Here is a 17,046-nt window from a genome sequence, read left to right on the forward strand (position 1 = left end):
TGGAGATGTTAAAAGCGGATGTTCAAATGAAAACATTCACCAGCTGCACGCAAGCCGCATAAAGGCCCCCGGCGATTCTGAAAGGAGGGTCAGTCTCAGGAAGTTAGCTTGGGATGTTTTCACTGCCACTCTTCTCAGCCTGTCTCCACCCTAACATTCTGCACTAATAGTAATGCAAGGAATTAGGAATGTATTTTTGATGATCTGAGTCAATGCTTCGGGGGATTGATGCATCCAAGGTTAATTTTCTACAGAGTGAGAGTGATATACAGAAGGGAGAAATATCATATCTGCCCTCGCAGAGTGACTTTCTATTCCATACCTGTGTTCTGAGTACATGAAAGTAAATCTGCTTCAAGGTACTTACAGCGTGTGAACACGAGTGGCTGTCTGTTTTTTTAAAACTGGGTGCCCAGACTGTCATTGCTCCCTCCTCCCCTTCTGTTGTTTTTCCTAAAGCGGTTAAGAAAGCAGAAGGATGGAAATGGAACAAATGCAGCAAATGGGGAAGAGACAGACCTCTTTCTGCAAGCAGGAGTTTGATATTCCTGTCCTCATCTGGACTTAGAACTCCCAAAATAGATGAAATGAGCTCTTAACGCCCGGAGAAGAGAATTGTTGGCTGCTACCTCCATTTATGCATCTGTGTGTTTTGTATTAAACCTTCCTTTCCATAAATTGTTCTCTTCTCTATGCTTCGCTATGGGAACACTTTAGTCTTTGCTTCTGTCGAGCAAGTGGGCTTCCCAGACAGCTTTTGTGTTATGTGCTGAGAAGCTGGCAACTCTTAAAACAGTCTCACTCTTTTTCAGTCTGAGACTCTTCCCTTTCCTTGTTCCCTCCCCCCATTTTCCCTTCGGCTCTGCTGACATTACATCGATAGATGTGCTTGAAAGGAAAACAGCAGAGAGAGTTGAATGTCTGCCAAACTCTCTTGCTGCCGCTGTCCCTTGTCTTTCCCCCCCAGATCTTCAGTTGTGTACGTTTATTTCTTTCCTCACTGTCTCTAGATTTCTTTGCTGCCTTTGTGTGTGTGTGTGTGTGTGTGTGTATGTATGTATGTGTGTGTGTATATCTATATATGTCTGTCTGTCTATATCTATCTATCTATCTATCTATCTATCTATCTATCTATCTATCTATCATCTATCTATCATCTATATCTATCTATCTATCATCTATATCTATCTATCTATCTATATCTATCTATCTATCTATCTATCTATCTATCTATCATCTCTGTCTCTATCTATCATCTATCATCTATCTCTATCTATCTATCTATCATCTATATCTATCTATCTATCTATCTATCTATCTATCTATCTATCTATCTATCTATCTATCTATCTCTGTCTATATCTCTCTCTCATCTCTCTCTCTCTCTCTCTCTCTCTCTCTCTCTCTCTCTCTCTCTCTCTCTCTCTCTCTCTTATCCTAACTGTATCCTGGTAACGTTCAATACACTCTCTTTCTAAAGGTACTGGTGTTGATTGCACTTGTAAAACTGTTAGTTTATTATTCGGTAACTCCCTTAGGGATGACAGCTAGAGGACAGCTTTACACTCTCAAAAATGTTCTTCTTACCCTCTGTTGTGAGTCTTTCCCTATTGGTCCTTCAGAGTTGCTGATTTGTTGCTTAGCTAACCAGAGCAAATGAGACGAGAGTCAGGTGAGGTGATATAAAAAAAGTGAGATGGGCAGTAGCCGTTTTGATTTGACCTTTTCCAAGAATTTTTCAGTTCAGTTCAATTTTTTGAAGAGAATTTTTCTTTTTGCAAAAGAGAAATTTACGTGTTGCTTGCTGTCTTTTCCCGCTTGGTGGAACGGATCTGTTAGCGGTTAGAGTCCTTCCTTCCTGGCTGTACTATGATGCATCCACTTGCATCTTTTAAACATTTCATTCTGATCTTCCTTGTATATTTAGTTTGGTGAAATGCCCCTTAGGCATCATTTAACATCTACAAGAAGGGGAGAAGTTTGGTTTGAATCAAGCCTGATGAGCAACACCCCCCTGGTCACGTGATCAAAATTCAGACGCTTGGCAGCTTACTCATATTTATGATGGTTGCAGTGTCCCAGGGTCATGCAATTCCCCTTTTGTGGCCTTCTGACAAGCAGGATCAATGGGGAAGCCATTGACTTAACAACTAACTAACAACTGCAGTGATTCAGTGAACTGGGGCAAGAAAGGTCATAAAATTGGCCAGAACTCACTTAACAAATGTCTCACTTAAAAACTTGGGGGGGTCAGTTTCGGTTATGATTCAAGGAGTCCCTGTACTCATGGTTCAGGAGTGACAAGTGGTCCTATACTGGTCTTCTGTCAGGGCTGGGATAGAAGAACGGCTTGTGTGGCGCTTTAAACCAGTGTGAATGATCTGAGGTCTCTGGGAGGCGTGTGTGTGTGCAAGGGTACAAAGCAGGCCATGATTTTCCAAATCTTCCTCCTCGTTTTTAGGGTTTGTGAACCTCTCGAGTTAGAGGGAGAACATGCTCTCTTTGTCAGGTACTTGGAAGATAGTTGCAGGTGCCACAGAACAAAGCGGCTTTGGCTTTGCCAATTCCATAATGCTTAAGCCCTCTGCACACCTATGACCTTTTGTTCAGTCCTCTTGCTGAAAAAAATGGACCTCAAAGTTCTGGTCCTCACAGCATCCCCGTGATGACATGATTGCAATTCAGCACTCGCGTGCTTGTAACAACATCAGATTTCTTGCACAGACACATCTAGTTCAGATCCCACCAATATTTATGTCAGTCAGGTTTATCATCCCCATATCCATAATTGTGACACTTGCATTTAATATCTTTTACCGTTTGTTGCCCTTCATCCAGTCTACACGGAGGCTGTCTGCTCTTCCATCTGCTGGTGGTATCCCCACTCTGAAACATTTAGTTATTAGAAATCTTCTCTATCTCAGTCTCCACCCCAGCTCCAGATACCTTAGGCATGTTGAGTAGTTTACTACTGCTGGAATTAGGGTTTATATTTCTTCTACAATAGATGGTATTTATATGAAAAAGTGAGCTTTAGTGGATGTGAAGAAAACCAGCTTGGAAAAAGTTGGAGCTACTTTTATGACCTGACTTTTTCAATCTCTAGGCGGTTGTATGGGAGCATCTCAAAATGTTAAGTAGCTGGGCTAATCAAATTTTAGGAAAATAATCTTTGCATCTAAATGTTAAGTCGCTTCATTTTTATAAAAGTCATTGTGCCGTGCATTCCACTTGCAGCTTTGAAGAAGAAAAGGATACAAATATATAGAGCTTTCATTTATTTTGAGCCAGATAAGAGAAAGCTCTTGGCCACATCTGGCAACTGGATAGCACAGGGGTCTTCAAACTCGGCCCTTTGATGACTTGTGGACTTCCACTCCCAGAATTCGCGTGCCTGGCTGAGGAATTCTGGGAGTTGAAGTCCACAGGTCATAAAAGGGGGCCGAGTTTGAAGAGCCCTGGGATAGCATATACTGAATGTGGAAAGAGGGTGTGACCACTTAATCACATTTGTCTCTCATTTTTTCCCCTAGAGCAGGGGTGTCAGACTCAATTTCATTGAGGGCCGCATCAGCATTGCGGTTGCCCTCACCTTCTCCCCACCACCTTGCCCCTATTTCAGGGGTGTCAAACTCAATTTCTTTGAGGGCCGCATCAGCATTGCAGTTGCCCTCAGGGGGCCGGGTGGGTATGGCCAGGGTGGGCGTGGCCTACTGGGTGGGCGTGGCTAGAGTGCGTATGGCCTACTGGGTGGGCGTGGCCAGCTCTACATCGTTCGCATCAAGGGTGCCTATGGGTGCCTGGGCAGGAGTGGGACATATCTGAGGGTGTCTGGCAGAAGGAGGGTCTCTGGCCCAGGGCCAAGGCAGTGGGGGCCGTCCCCTCACTGTTTCCAGGATGGCTTCGTGGGCCACATGAAACCACTTCGCGGGACGGATCTGGCCCCCGGGCCTTGTGTTTGACATGTCTGCCCTAGAGTTTGTAGTGAAACATATGAAACTGTACTTTATTTTAGTGACAACCTAGTGCAGAAAGTAGGACTGAGAACGTAATTTGCTCAAGGCCCCACCTAGAGATCGGCTGCCTTCCATTCTTAGCGACCATTTGTGGGTCCTGCAATGATCCCGGACAGAAATATTGACTGACTTGGTCTTCTCAAACTACTGACTCGAATCCTGGCTGGATTACGTGCGCCTAAAGGAGCGTCCAACGTTGAGCCAGCTTCTCCTTTGGACCGAGGCGCCACGAACACCTTTCTCTCTATACGTTTGCTCCTGCCATTGTTATTTGGACCGAGCTTCCTTGAGCTCTGCGTTCATTGTTAGGTACTTAAGACTTTGAAAGTGAGACTCAGTCCTGGACTCCCAAGTTCTTACATTTCTCATCTGATGTGACGGTTAGCCTTCTTTACTGTGGTACCTTTGTACAGTATTTTGCAAACATGCCAATTAATGAAAGCTTGTGTTTTCTCTCTCTCTCCCCCCCTCCCCCCACCCCACCCCACCCTTGCAGCCAGTTGCTGAACCAATCCCAATCTGCAGTTTCTGCCTTGGTACAAAAGAACAGAACCGAGAAAAGAAACCCGAGGAGCTGATCTCTTGTGCTGATTGCGGCAATAGCGGTAGGTGACTTTCCGTGTATTTGAGGCACCAGCATTTGTGATGATCCATTTGTTCATCTGGTTGGAGCCACCCTGCACTTGGCCTTTGTACTTCCTTAGGCCTGAAGGCAAGTAAACATTTCTAAAGATAATGGGAATAATCGTGGTCTTTCTTCCTCGGACTGTCACAGTGCTCTCATCTGCATTGATTGGCTAGGGTGATTCTGTATCAGTCGACAGGAAAGGACCCGACGTCAGCACTTGTTTAGCTGCATTAATTCCCAGCTCTTCAGGGATTTCCATGTGAGTTTCAGTGGAGATCAGGCATGAATCTATTAGTGTACAGTGTTTTAAACCAGGTGCTCGTCCATTGTCCCTGTTGCTCAGGGTCGGCAAGTTATAGTTGAGATAACATAAGCTATTTTTGTTCTACTAGTAGTCCTTGACATACGGCCATTCATTCAGCGACTGCTTGAAGTTATCACGGCACTGAGTGAATTATAGTTATGACTGGTCCTCATAGTTCCTTCCATCTCAGCATTCTCACAGGCCTGTGATAGTGATCTGGGTGCTTGGGAATCGACTCGCACTTAGGACTGGTTGCAATTCTGTGATCACATGAACGCCATTTGCAACTTTTCCCTGCTAGCTTCTCCAAAAGGTCAGTGGGGAAGGTGGCAGGGAAAGATGGCAAGTTGCTGGGATAACAATCTCTTCTGGCCCTCTGCTTGTGCGGTGCTGGCCACTGGTGCGCCCCACGCACCCTCCATAATCCACCTCTTGTGCAGTCCCTCACATCCTGCCCACGTGTGCCTCTCACACCCTTGTTCTCTCCCCCGCCCAGCAGCAGCTTCAACTTCCTGCCAGCTTTCACTCTGACTTTGGCTTCACACGTCACTCAACGACTGGGAGATTCGATTAGCAATAGGAACTGGGATTGCAGAGATTGCCATCACTAAATGATATGGTCACGCCATATGATTGTGTTGCTTTAGCAACAAATTCTGCTCCTACCGGTAATTGTTTGATGTAAATCAAGGACTAGGGGGGAAAAAGGTAAAGGTTTCACCTGTCCAGTCATGTCCAACTTTAGGGGTGATGCTCATCTCCATTTCCTACATGAGGAAGCCAGTGTTGTCTGAATACACTTCTGTGATCATGTGACCAGTATGATTATATGCCAAGGCACATGGAACACTGTTACCTTCCCACCAAAGTAATAACTATTTATCTCCTCGGATTTGCTTTTGGACTGCTAGGTTGGCAGGAGCTGAGGCATGAACGGGAGCTCCCCCCATCATGTGATATTTGGGACTCAGACTGCCAATGTTTTGCCTTGACAAGCCCAGCATCTTAGCCACTAATTCACTGTGCCCCCTACATCAAGGACTACATGGAATTAAAAACAGAACAATTTACCTCACTAACAAGTAAACAGAAAGGAAAGTTGGGTGGTCTTCAAACTTTCAACTCAACTCAACACAAATTTATTACAGCTCTAAAGACAGATAGGTTAAAAACAATAAAAGAAGTATTACATATTTCCATATATACAGGGCTTTTTTTCTCACAGAACGCTCGGAACGGAGTTCTGGCACCTTTTTCTTTTACAAAAAAAAAACTATAAGTGTAATATATCTAAAAACAATTAATAACAAAAATACTACATATATCCAAATAAAGTAAAATAAAAATAATATAAAATGAAAAAACCCAAATCTAAATAATAATGAAGTGTATTGAAGAAATGGTAGCACTGAAGTGGGTGACTTGAGAGATAATTTTCAAATCCTTGTCTAAAAGAAGTAATATCAAATAGAAATTGCACTTCCTACTTGGAAATTTCTTCAAGACAGGATGCCTGAGGTTCTGTTTAGAGTTCACGTGGCTTAGGGCAGAGGTCCCCAACCTTTTGGGCACCAGGGACCGGTTCCGTGGAGAGAGGTTTTTCCTTGGACCGCAGGGGGCATGGTTTTATGTGCTGCCTGCATCCAGCGGATGGGGCTTTGCTTGTTTGCACGGGCCGGTTGCTGGCATGCTGTGGACCAGTACTGGGAGTTGGGGACCCTTGGCTTAGAGTTTCTAGGGAACCCTCACCCCATGGACATAATCAAAGGTGCTTAGAAGTACCCTTAAAACGTCCAAACAGGACTGCTCTGGGCAAAGTATCCAACCTGGCTTACAGTGAAGGCCTTGCAAAATTTTAAAATCGGAATAAATGATTAAATAGTCTGAAGCAAATCTTTTGGAAGCTAAATGATAAATATTGAGGCGTGACACTTATCATTGTTTGGAGATCTGTATCCCAAGTTAAGTTTCTTAAGGGCGGTGGTAGCATTGGAAAAACCTAGCAAACCTAGATTTTTCATAGAGAGGCCTGGCAACTGAACTTTTTATCAAGTGCTTTTCAAAGCCATGATGAGTTCAGATAATCTGTAAATACTAATGGGGGCCAAACCTATAGGAAGTAGAATTAACTTTAGCCAGAAGTTGAGAAAAAGGATTCTCTAGCATCCAGAGAATCTATGCTTGTTTTTGCATATAGGATAGCATTTTAAATAAATTTTGGAACCATCAATATGGCTCTAATGCATTTATTTTTGATTGTTTCAATAACATGAAGCTTTGTAAAAGAGCAAATTTGGGAGCCAATAAAGAAGCTGAGGGACTACCTGAGCTTGGAAGACCTTTGAGGCTGCAGGACTATAATGGGCTCCTTTTGAATGGTAAAATCTTACAATAGCTTTGCAATATGGGCCGATAAGAAAAAACGAACATGCCAGGATAAGGAAGCCTGAAATTGCACTGCAAGGTATTTATACGTACGCACCTGTTCAGTTGGCATCCCTTTTTTTGCCATTTATAAATTTTATGATGTCCAACTTTTGGCTTTCTGACAATTTATTGATAGATTTTGCTCTGTGCAAAATAAAGCTGATGTTTTCCTCATTCCCGCCTGTGAAGTAGACATAACAACGACATCATCAGCATACAGTAGCGCTGGAATCGTACGATCAGCCAGAATGATCTGGGTGAGATTTAAGGTGCTGGTACTTACCTTTAAAGCCCTACATGGCTTAGGCCCGGGATACTTGCAGGACCATCTGCTGCCGGGAACGAATTCCCATCGCCCAGTACGCTCACACAGAGAAGGCCTCCTCAGGGTACCGTCGGCCAGACAATGTCGGCTTGCGACCCCCAGGGGGAGGGCCTTCTCTGTGGGAGCGCCAGCCCTATGGAACCAACTCCCCCCTGAGCTTCGGATGGCCCAAGATCTCCAGTCCTTTCGCCGCGGCCTCAAAACACTCCTTTTCCACCTGGCTGACCTGGACTGACAGGGATTTTAATTATGTTTACAATTTTAACTCTATTCTTTAATTTATTTTAATTTATTTCAATTTTTAATTTTAATTTACTGTACAGAGACCTTTAAGTTTTGTTGTTGTTAGCTGCCCTGAGTCCCTCGGGAGATAGGGCGGAATATAAGTCCCATTAATAAATAAATAAAATAAATAAATAAAACGACATGGGGGTCCTGAATTACAGCAGTTCATTTAGTGAGCGTTCGAAGTTACAGCGGGACTGAAAAAAGTGACTTAAGCCCATTTTTCTTACTTAACGATAGTTGCAGCATCACCACGGTCACGTGATCAAAATTTAGATGCTGCGCAAGTGACTCGTGACAGTTGCAGCGTCCTGAGGTCATGTGATCACCTTTTTTTGACAAGCAAAGTCAATGGGGGAAAGCCAGATTCACTTTACAGCCTTGTTACTAACTTAACAGCTGTAATGATTCACTCAACGACTGTTGCAAGAAAGGTAATAAAATGTGGCAAATTTCTATCATGCTTAGCAACAGAAATTTTGGGCTCAATTGTGGTCGTATGTCAAGGACTACCTGTATTAAATTTAGATACACATTTACAAAACGGATTCCTCAAAACAGATGACAGGTCGTTCTATTATGAGCAGTATTTTTAGTGCCAGATGGCATTTCTTTGTCCAAAAATGCTATGCAGATGAAAATAGAGATAAATTTAACAAGTATATGAATGGTACTTTGAAATTGTGTGTAAATCACAGACATGTTGAAACCATTTGGGTTTTAGCCATTCACAAAAATCTTTTAGAACTAAAATTTTCCTCACAAAACTGAAATGCAAAGTTGTTGGGCAAGAAACCATGTCCTTTTGAAAGCATAGCCTGTGAATTAATGCAAAGTGCTGAGAATGCGTTGAACTCTTTTGACAAACAAGCTAGGAGTCTTCTCCGGAAGTCAAGAGTGAGCTGCATTAGATCCTGTAACCTTACTTTTTACTAAATATTGCTGTTTTTCCTTGGCGTCGTGGAAATCACTCTTGCATCCTTGGCACGTACAGGTCATCCATCCTGCTTGAAGTTCTCCCCAGAATTAACCGTTCGGGTGAAGGCCTTACGATGGCAGTGCATTGAGTGCAAAACCTGCAGTTCCTGTCGAGATCAGGGCAAAAATGCTGTGAGTATCTGAGCTGAAGTTCAGTGCTGGGTCAGTGCTCCGGAAGTGATACCCGATGAACTTGCTCTAGCTAAAACGTGGACTAATCTCTTTTGCAGAATTCATCTGATTTGCACTTGCACTCTGTGATTTGATTCAGCAACAATCACGGCACACCTTTGTAACATCCATGTTAGAGCACTTTAAAGATACTTTGGGGCTATTTGGAAGCTAGAGCTGACACAAAGTGCGGTGGGAGCAGCTGGAGCTTAGTGCAGGAAACGGTTGTAACAATTGTGTTACTCCCAGCAGGTTTCTGGGCACAATCCAGAGCTCTGAGGTTACTTTTTAATGCTCCAAAGGGCCTTGTAGCCTGTGAACTACTATATCCCCTGTGGGCCTGACCATTTTCTGGAATCATCAAATGCGAGTGCTGCTTTGTGTCATTCTGCGGCTGACATTAGATAGGCTAGTTTGCACGAGAGTGTTTTTGTGGCCCTTGTACTTATTTTTTCCCAAGTGATCCTTTTTCTCTTTCCTTTCTAACGTGTACAGTGGAGAAGGCCTGGCTGATTTTACTTATTGATGTTTATTTATGTAAACATCATTTAAGACTTTTTTTTACATATAAATAGAAAAGCAGAACATAAACATGTGAAAACAAAAGTTGACACTTTATAAATAGCATTAACAAAATATTTTGCACGCCTGTTAGTTTAATATGTTACTTGTCCCAATAGTGACAAATTTATTTAAAAGATAATGTAATACATATTGCTTCCAAAATTGTGACAATTTAATCAGCAACAAAATGATAATAAATCAGTAAATCAATCAAACTGGAATGTGAACAAGAAGGATTTCTAATTTTCAGCTACTACAGACAGAAGTCAGCTCTGAATGAAAAAAAATTGCAAAGCCAGTTCTATATGGGGTGGCTGTCTTGTTCAATGTGGATTTTCATAAGGTTTCATGCAGAAGATGGTCCTTGTGGTTGTTCTGCTAACTTTAAAATATGAGCAAGGCATATGAAATAAGTTATTTATTTGTGTGGGGGGAAGTAATTATGAAGAAGTCATTCTCTTAATTTATTAAATGAGCCAGTTTGGTCTAGTGCAGGGGTAGCTCTTTTATGACTCGTGGACTTCAACTCCCAGAATTCCTAAGCCAGCCATGCTGAGGGGAAAGGGAGAGGTTTCCAAGCTGAGCCAAGCTGGCTCAGGAATTCTGGGAGTTGAAGTCCACGAGTCATAAAAGAGCCAAGGTTGCCTACCCCTGGTCTAGTGGTTAAGGCACTAGCCTGGGAAGTACAGACCATGAGTTCAAGTCCCACTTTAGGAATGAAAGCCGACTGGGTGGCTTTGGGCCAGTTACTCTCTCTCAGCCCAACCCACCTCACAGGGATGTTGTGGAGAAAATAGGAGGAGGAAAGCGCGTTGGGTACGTTTGCCTCCTTGAGTTATTTGTAAAAATAATAAATTTATTTGGGATACAAATAAATTAAATTGGTTACAGTAGGTAGATTTATATCCTACCCTTCCTCTAAGAGTGCAAGGTAGCACGATCCACCACCAGAGTTATCCCCCAAACAGCCCCGTGAATAGTTAGACCAGTGGTTCTCAACCTTTACTTCACGGACTCATTTAAATACCTTTTGTGGCCACGGAATCCCAAGACGTAATTCAAAAAATCACATTTCTCCAAGCCTTTGTGGACCTCTTGTGACAACATTGCAGGTCCCCCAGGGGTCCACGGACCACAGGTTGAGAACCATTGGGTTAGACCAGGGGTAGGTCTTTTATGACTCGTGGACTTCAACTCCCTGGCTCAGGAATTCTGGGAGTTGACGTCCACGAGTCATAAAAGAGCCAAGGTTGCCTACCCCTGGGTTAGACTGAGAGAAGGTAACTGATCCAAAGTTATGCAGTGAATTTTTGTGTCTGGAAAGGGATTTGAAGTTGCTATAACCACTATATCACAGTGGCTCCCTTAGGTATTCTGAACCATGGCCAAAAGCTTTGGTGACACCCCGATTGTAACTCTTTGAGTGTGCACATACAAGACATTAACCAGAAACATCTGTGCTTTACAGGATAACATGCTATTTTGTGACTCATGTGATCGGGGCTTTCATATGGAGTGTTGTGATCCCCCTTTGACCAGGATGCCAAAAGGTAAGGAGGGGGGGGGGAGCTGAAAAATGATCCAAAATGGGAGGCAAATTTTCTCAGATTACATGGAAAATCTTTTAACACACAGGATATAATTGATTGGCCGAACAATTTACACATTTTTGAGCTTCAGGGCAATAAAAGAAACTGCTTTACGACAAAGGAGCCAAGAAAATGAACGGCGAGACTAGATTTTCTTCCCTGCTTTTAACATAGGTGTGAAGCTGCTGGGAGATATCCAGTGGTTCAGGGTGTGGTATCATCTATATCCTTGTCTGGTTCCTATGGATTGCCAGGATTTGGATGGGAGAGAGCAGGGTGTACCTGTTGTTGTTGTTACCTGCGAAGTTGTGTCCGACCCATCGCGACCCTATGGACAACGTTCCTCCAGGCTTTCCTGTCCTCTACCATCTTCTGGAGTCCATTTAAGCTCACGCCTACTGCTTCAGGGACTCCATCCAGCCACCTCATTCTCTGTCGTCCCCTTCTTCTCTTGCCCTCAATCTTTCGCAGCATTGGGCTCTTCTCCAGTGAGTCCTTCCTTCTCATTAGGTGGCCAAAGTATTTGAGTTTCCACTTCAGGATCTGGCCTTCTAAAGAGCAGTCAAGGTTGATCTCCTCTAGGACTGACCGGTTTGATCGCCTTGCAGTCCAAGGGACTCGCAGGAGTCTTCTCCAGCACCATAGTTCAAAGGCCTCAATTCTTTGGCGCTCAGCCTTTCTTACGGTCCAACTTTCACTGCCGTACATTGCAACAGGGAAGACCATAGCCTTGACTATACGCACTTTTGTTGACAGGGTGATGTCTCTGCTTTTTAGTGTACCCAAAGCATAGTAAATCTGAGCTGCTGTGGATACACTGGAGTTTTCCATTACCACCTCAAGCATTCCCTGTCAAGGAGCAGGTTCATGATGTGGGGATCCTTCTGGATTCACAACTCACGAGGGAACAGCAGGTGGATGCCATAACTTAGAAGGTTCCCAACTTTACCGGGTGCTTCAGTTGCAACCCTACGACAGGCACAAGAACCTAGCCTCTGTGATTCTCATGCTTGTCGCAATCTAGCCAGACTTCCATAATGGGCTCTATTTGTGGTTGACCTTAAAAAGCTACCCCAACATTACAATTGATCCAAAAGGCACCAGGTTGCGTATTTTTTAACCTTCTGTCGTTGGAAGTATATAACGCTGGTTTGTGAACCCTGCACTGGATGCCACGTGGTTTCCAGGTACAATTTAAGGTGCTGGCTTTTAACCTTTACAGCCATTTGTGGTTCAGTTTTTAGATAGCTGCAGAACTACCGACTCTTAACGAGCGTTGGCCTAATTGATCAGATCAAATGGGGAGAATCTTATTACTAACTCTTTACTTTCGGAAGATCCAGGACACTAAAGGGAGCAGGCCCTGCTGTGTGGCAGCAGCACTGATGCTGTGCAACAGCCTCCCAGTCGACATCAGGCTAGCTTCCACTCACTGAAAGCATTTTAAAAACTTGAGTTTTCTAGGAAACTCTCTCACTGACTTTTAGTATGCCATCTCCGTTTTCTACTTTTATTCTTGGTAGTTTTCTGTTTGGGTGGTGATGTTTTTTTTTTACTGTTTTTATCATTGTTACCCTGTCAAGTTTTACTCCTCTTTTATATTCCGTGCGAGAATGTCTGGATAGAAGATAGAAATGTGGAACACCAATAAGGAAGACTGTGGTGCTCTGCCTTTGGAAGATACTGGCATGACAACGAAGTTTATATCTTGCAGGCATGTGGATATGTCAGATATGTCGGCCACGTAAAAAAGGAAGAAAACTACTCCAAAAGAAGGCAGCACAGATTAAGCGGCGTTATGCCAACCCAATAGGTCGCCCCAAAAACAGATTAAAGAACCAAAATGCAACGTAAGTACTTTGAGGCTTGGAGTGTGATCGAGATTGAAGCAGTTTTGTTGTTGGAGATGTCCTCCTTTTTGCAAATTTGAGCACCAAGTGTCTTAGTAACTATTTTGGAAGAGGCTATTATTATTTCAGTTTTAAATAGATTTTTCCTTTAAACATTTGTTTTTGATTCACTTAATTCTTTAATATTCAAACTTAACAATTGTTTTGGTTTCAACATTTATTTCCACTTCTTGCCTTGGTGTTTGCCAAATGAAGAACTGGGAAGAGTTAGGTGGGAAACACTTTTACAGGATGGCATCCTGCAGTACTGATATTTCTTAATTCTCTCTTTCTAAAAGAATACCACTGCAAAAGATGGATTTTGCAGAAGAGCTACCCTCACGTTAAAAATCCTTCAGGGATCTGGATTTCCACTTGATTTAGAGCCATTAGCGAGCTCTGATTCTTAGGAAAAATATTTGAACATACATTTAACTGTAACAACTTTTGAGTTAGGGATGTGCCTGAAACATTTTACTTTGATTTTGAGTTCCTAACAAAACAGTCCCACTTGAAACGTTCCATCAGGCCATTTCGTTAGAAGGTCAAAACTCTTAGAACGTTCACGTTTTGTTTGAAGCTCCAGTTCTCGACTTACCACCACAGTTAGTTAAGTGAGTTTTGCCCCATTTAACAACCTTTCTTGTCCCGGTTGTTAAGTGTATCACTGCATCATTGCTAAGTTAGTAACACGGCCGTTAAGTGAATCTGGCTTCCTCATTGCTCGTTGGAAAGCCACAGAAAGTGATCACGTGACCCCGGGGCACTGCAACCGTCATAAATATGAACCAGTTGCCATTCGCCTGAGTTTTGATCATGTGACCCCCGGAGATGCTGCAACGGTCGTAAGTGTGAAAAACGGCCATAAGTCGCTTTTCCCAGCACCGTTGTAACTTTGAACAGACGCTAAATGAGCTGCTGCAAGTCGAGGACTCCCTGTACTCAACACTATCAGTTTTCCAAGGCTCTTAGAAAGCACAAATTTTGCTTGTGAGTCTGGAACGCTCACACTTTTCTCCTCCAGTTTTTTGAGGTTATGGATATTTTCTACATTGCATCCCTTTCTAGCCCCCCCTTTCAAAACAGAGTACAGTTCTATTAAAGTGTTGATCTATGTTAAAGAAGACCATTTACCTTCTTGCACCCCTGTCATCTCCCAGACATTCAGAATTGTTGCTGCAACAGTGAAACTTTGGTTCATTATTTCATTTGAATCCTTCGATGTTTTGTCAGTTAATCCAATGCAAAAAGACTGGGAAGCTATGTAAAACAGGGGTCTCCAACTTTGGCCACTTTAAGACTTCTGGACTTCAACTCCTAGAATTCTGGGAGTTGAAGTCCACAAATCTTAAGTTTGCTAAGGTTCAGGACCCCTGATGTAAAAGGTAAAAGATTCATTCAGGGATGTGCAAAACACTGTCACTCTTCCAAAATATGCGCAGAATATTGCATACCTATTCTTATTCTGGAAGATTTACTTCTGGAAAACAGAACGGCTAGATTGGGACTTTCTAGGAAATACTGGGATATTTTATCCTTGAATGTTTACTTTTGTCCACAACTAAGACAAATGCTTCAGAAGCCTTTTTATAGATCCTAAGATTCTTGCTCAGAAAAAGGTAAAGGGAATCCCTGCACATTTTAAATCTGTTAGTCATTGCTGACTATAGGGGGCGATGCTCTTCTCCATTTCTTGCTCATAAACACACATTTTTAATATTTTGCAAAAAAAGAAAGAAGAAGAAGTGTGCAACATTTGCAGTGGTTGTTGTATTTTATGTTTACGCAAAAGAGCCATGAGAAATCGCCACCAGGTGCCATGTTGCACTGTAATATGGAAGTAATTTCTGTGCTGAAATTATTCAACACATAGTTGGATTTGATTCCAGTAAACTTGCAGGGATTATGAAAGTATAATTCTCAGCCCAAACAGAAAATTTGAAAGCATACACTGTGCGTCAAAGACTGTTTGCATGATTGTTCAATATTTGGCGGTCTTCTTTCCGATATGTGATGCCCTTTCTTTTCGTCTCCCAATTATCTGTTCAGATCAAAAGCCCCCTTCAGCAAAGTTCAGACGGGACCTGGTCGAGGTCGCAAGCGTAAGACCCCCCTATCCAGTCAGTCAACCTGCTCATCGGAAGGGGGTTACTTGGAGCAAGTCGACGGTCTGGAATTCTGCGGAGATGCGAGCATCACCTTGAAATTCAACAAGAAAACCAAAGGGCTCATTGATGGCCTTACCAAATTTTTCACCCCGTCCCCTGATGGGCGTAAAGCTCGAGGAGAAGTCGTGGACTACTCTCAGCAGTATAGGATCAGGAGAAAGGACAATAGGAAATTAAGCACTTCAGATTGGCCCACAGGTAGGAACAGATGTTGACTCTGTATTTTATGGAACTCGGAGATTATCGGAGTGAACTGCTATAAAGAAACTGTGATGGCTATGTTTAAAAGCTGTCCATTAGAAATAATCTGTTGTATTATCATAGGAAGACCACAGCAAATAATTATCTTCATTTATTGCTGCAATTTATTGTTTTCGTCAATAATACTCTAAAGAGCATCTGAATAACAGAATCACAGAGTTGGAAAAGACCTTGGAGGTCTTCTAGTCCAACCCCCTGCTCAGGCAGGAAACCCTATACCATTTCAGGCAAATAGTTGTCCAGTGTAAAAATTTCCAGTGTTGGAGCATTCACAACTTCTGGAGGCAATTGTTCTAACTGTCAGGAAATTTCTCCTTAGTTCTAGGTTGCTTCTCTCCTTGATCAGTTTCCATCCTTTGCTTCTTGTCCTGCCTTCAGGTGCTTTGGAGAAGAGCTTGACTCCCTCTTCTTTGAGGCAGTGGTCCCTATTTTTCTACTTGCATTTTTACGTGCTTTCGAACTGCTAGGTTGGCAGAAGCTGGGACGAGTAACAGGCGCTCACTCCGTTACGCGGCACTCGGGATTCGACCCGCCAAACTGCCGATCTTCTGATCGACAAGCTCAGCATCCTCACCCACTAGACATACCCAATTCCAGCAACCGTTCTTTATATGTTTTAGCCTCCGGTCCCCTGATCATCTTGGTTGCTCTTCTCTGCACTCTTTCTAGAGTCTCAACATCTTTTTTACATTGTGGCGACCAAAACTGGATGCAGTTTTCCAAGTCTGGCCTTACCAAGGCATTATAAAGTGGTATTAGCAATTCACATGATCTTGATTTTATACCTCTATTAATGCAGCCTAAAACTGCGTTGGCTTTTGGGGACAGCTGCAGTATACTGCTGGCTCATATTTAAATGATTGTCCACTAGGACTCCAAGATCCCTCTCACAATTACTACTATTGAGCAAGGTACCCCCTATATCAGTGATGGCAAACCTTTTAGACACCGAGTGCCCAAACTGCAACCCAAAACCCACTTATGTATCATCGGGTGCCGAGTGGCCATGGCCCTTTGGGTGGGTGTGGCCAAGGGTGGGCGTGGCCCATTGGGTGCGCATGGCTGCAGTGGTAAAGGCAGACTGGGTGGGACTAAAAAGTTCAATCAATTCCAACTTTGTGAGAACTTTTTTTCCCCCCCGCAAGAAGTTGAAATTGATTGATTGAATCTTTTTTTTTGTACACGGCAGCAGAGGCCTAAAGCAAAAAGGTTTTATAAAACCCAGCTGAAGGCCTAGGACTGGGCTGATGGCATGCATGCCCATAGAGAGGGCTCTGGGTGCCGCCTGTGGCACATGTGCCATAGGTTCGCCACCGTGGCCCTATGCTATTCCTGTGCATTTGTTTTTTCTTGACTAAATGTAGAACCTTATTTTTTTCACCATTGAATTTCATTTTGTTAGATAGCACCCAGTGTTCAAGTCTATCAAGATCCTTCTGTA

General features: G+C 43.1%; 1 protein-coding gene across 2 annotated transcripts in view; it reads left to right on the forward strand.

The window, feature by feature from the left end:
* Positions 1-17,046, forward strand: part of KAT6A (lysine acetyltransferase 6A) — a 71,776-nt gene that overhangs the window by 22,508 nt on the left and 32,222 nt on the right. For both annotated transcript variants that reach the window (XM_081334038.1, XM_081334039.1), the window contains 5 exons: positions 4,513-4,621; positions 8,980-9,095; positions 11,167-11,248; positions 13,002-13,137; positions 15,226-15,542. In XM_081334038.1, coding sequence (XP_081190164.1) covers positions 4,513-4,621; positions 8,980-9,095; positions 11,167-11,248; positions 13,002-13,137; positions 15,226-15,542 — 760 coding nt within the window. The remainder of the gene's footprint in view (positions 1-4,512; positions 4,622-8,979; positions 9,096-11,166; positions 11,249-13,001; positions 13,138-15,225; positions 15,543-17,046) is intronic.

Source organism: Vipera berus (assembly GCF_964194415.1).
Source record: "Vipera berus genome assembly, chromosome: 8".
Lineage (NCBI taxonomy): Eukaryota > Metazoa > Chordata > Lepidosauria > Squamata > Viperidae > Vipera > Vipera berus.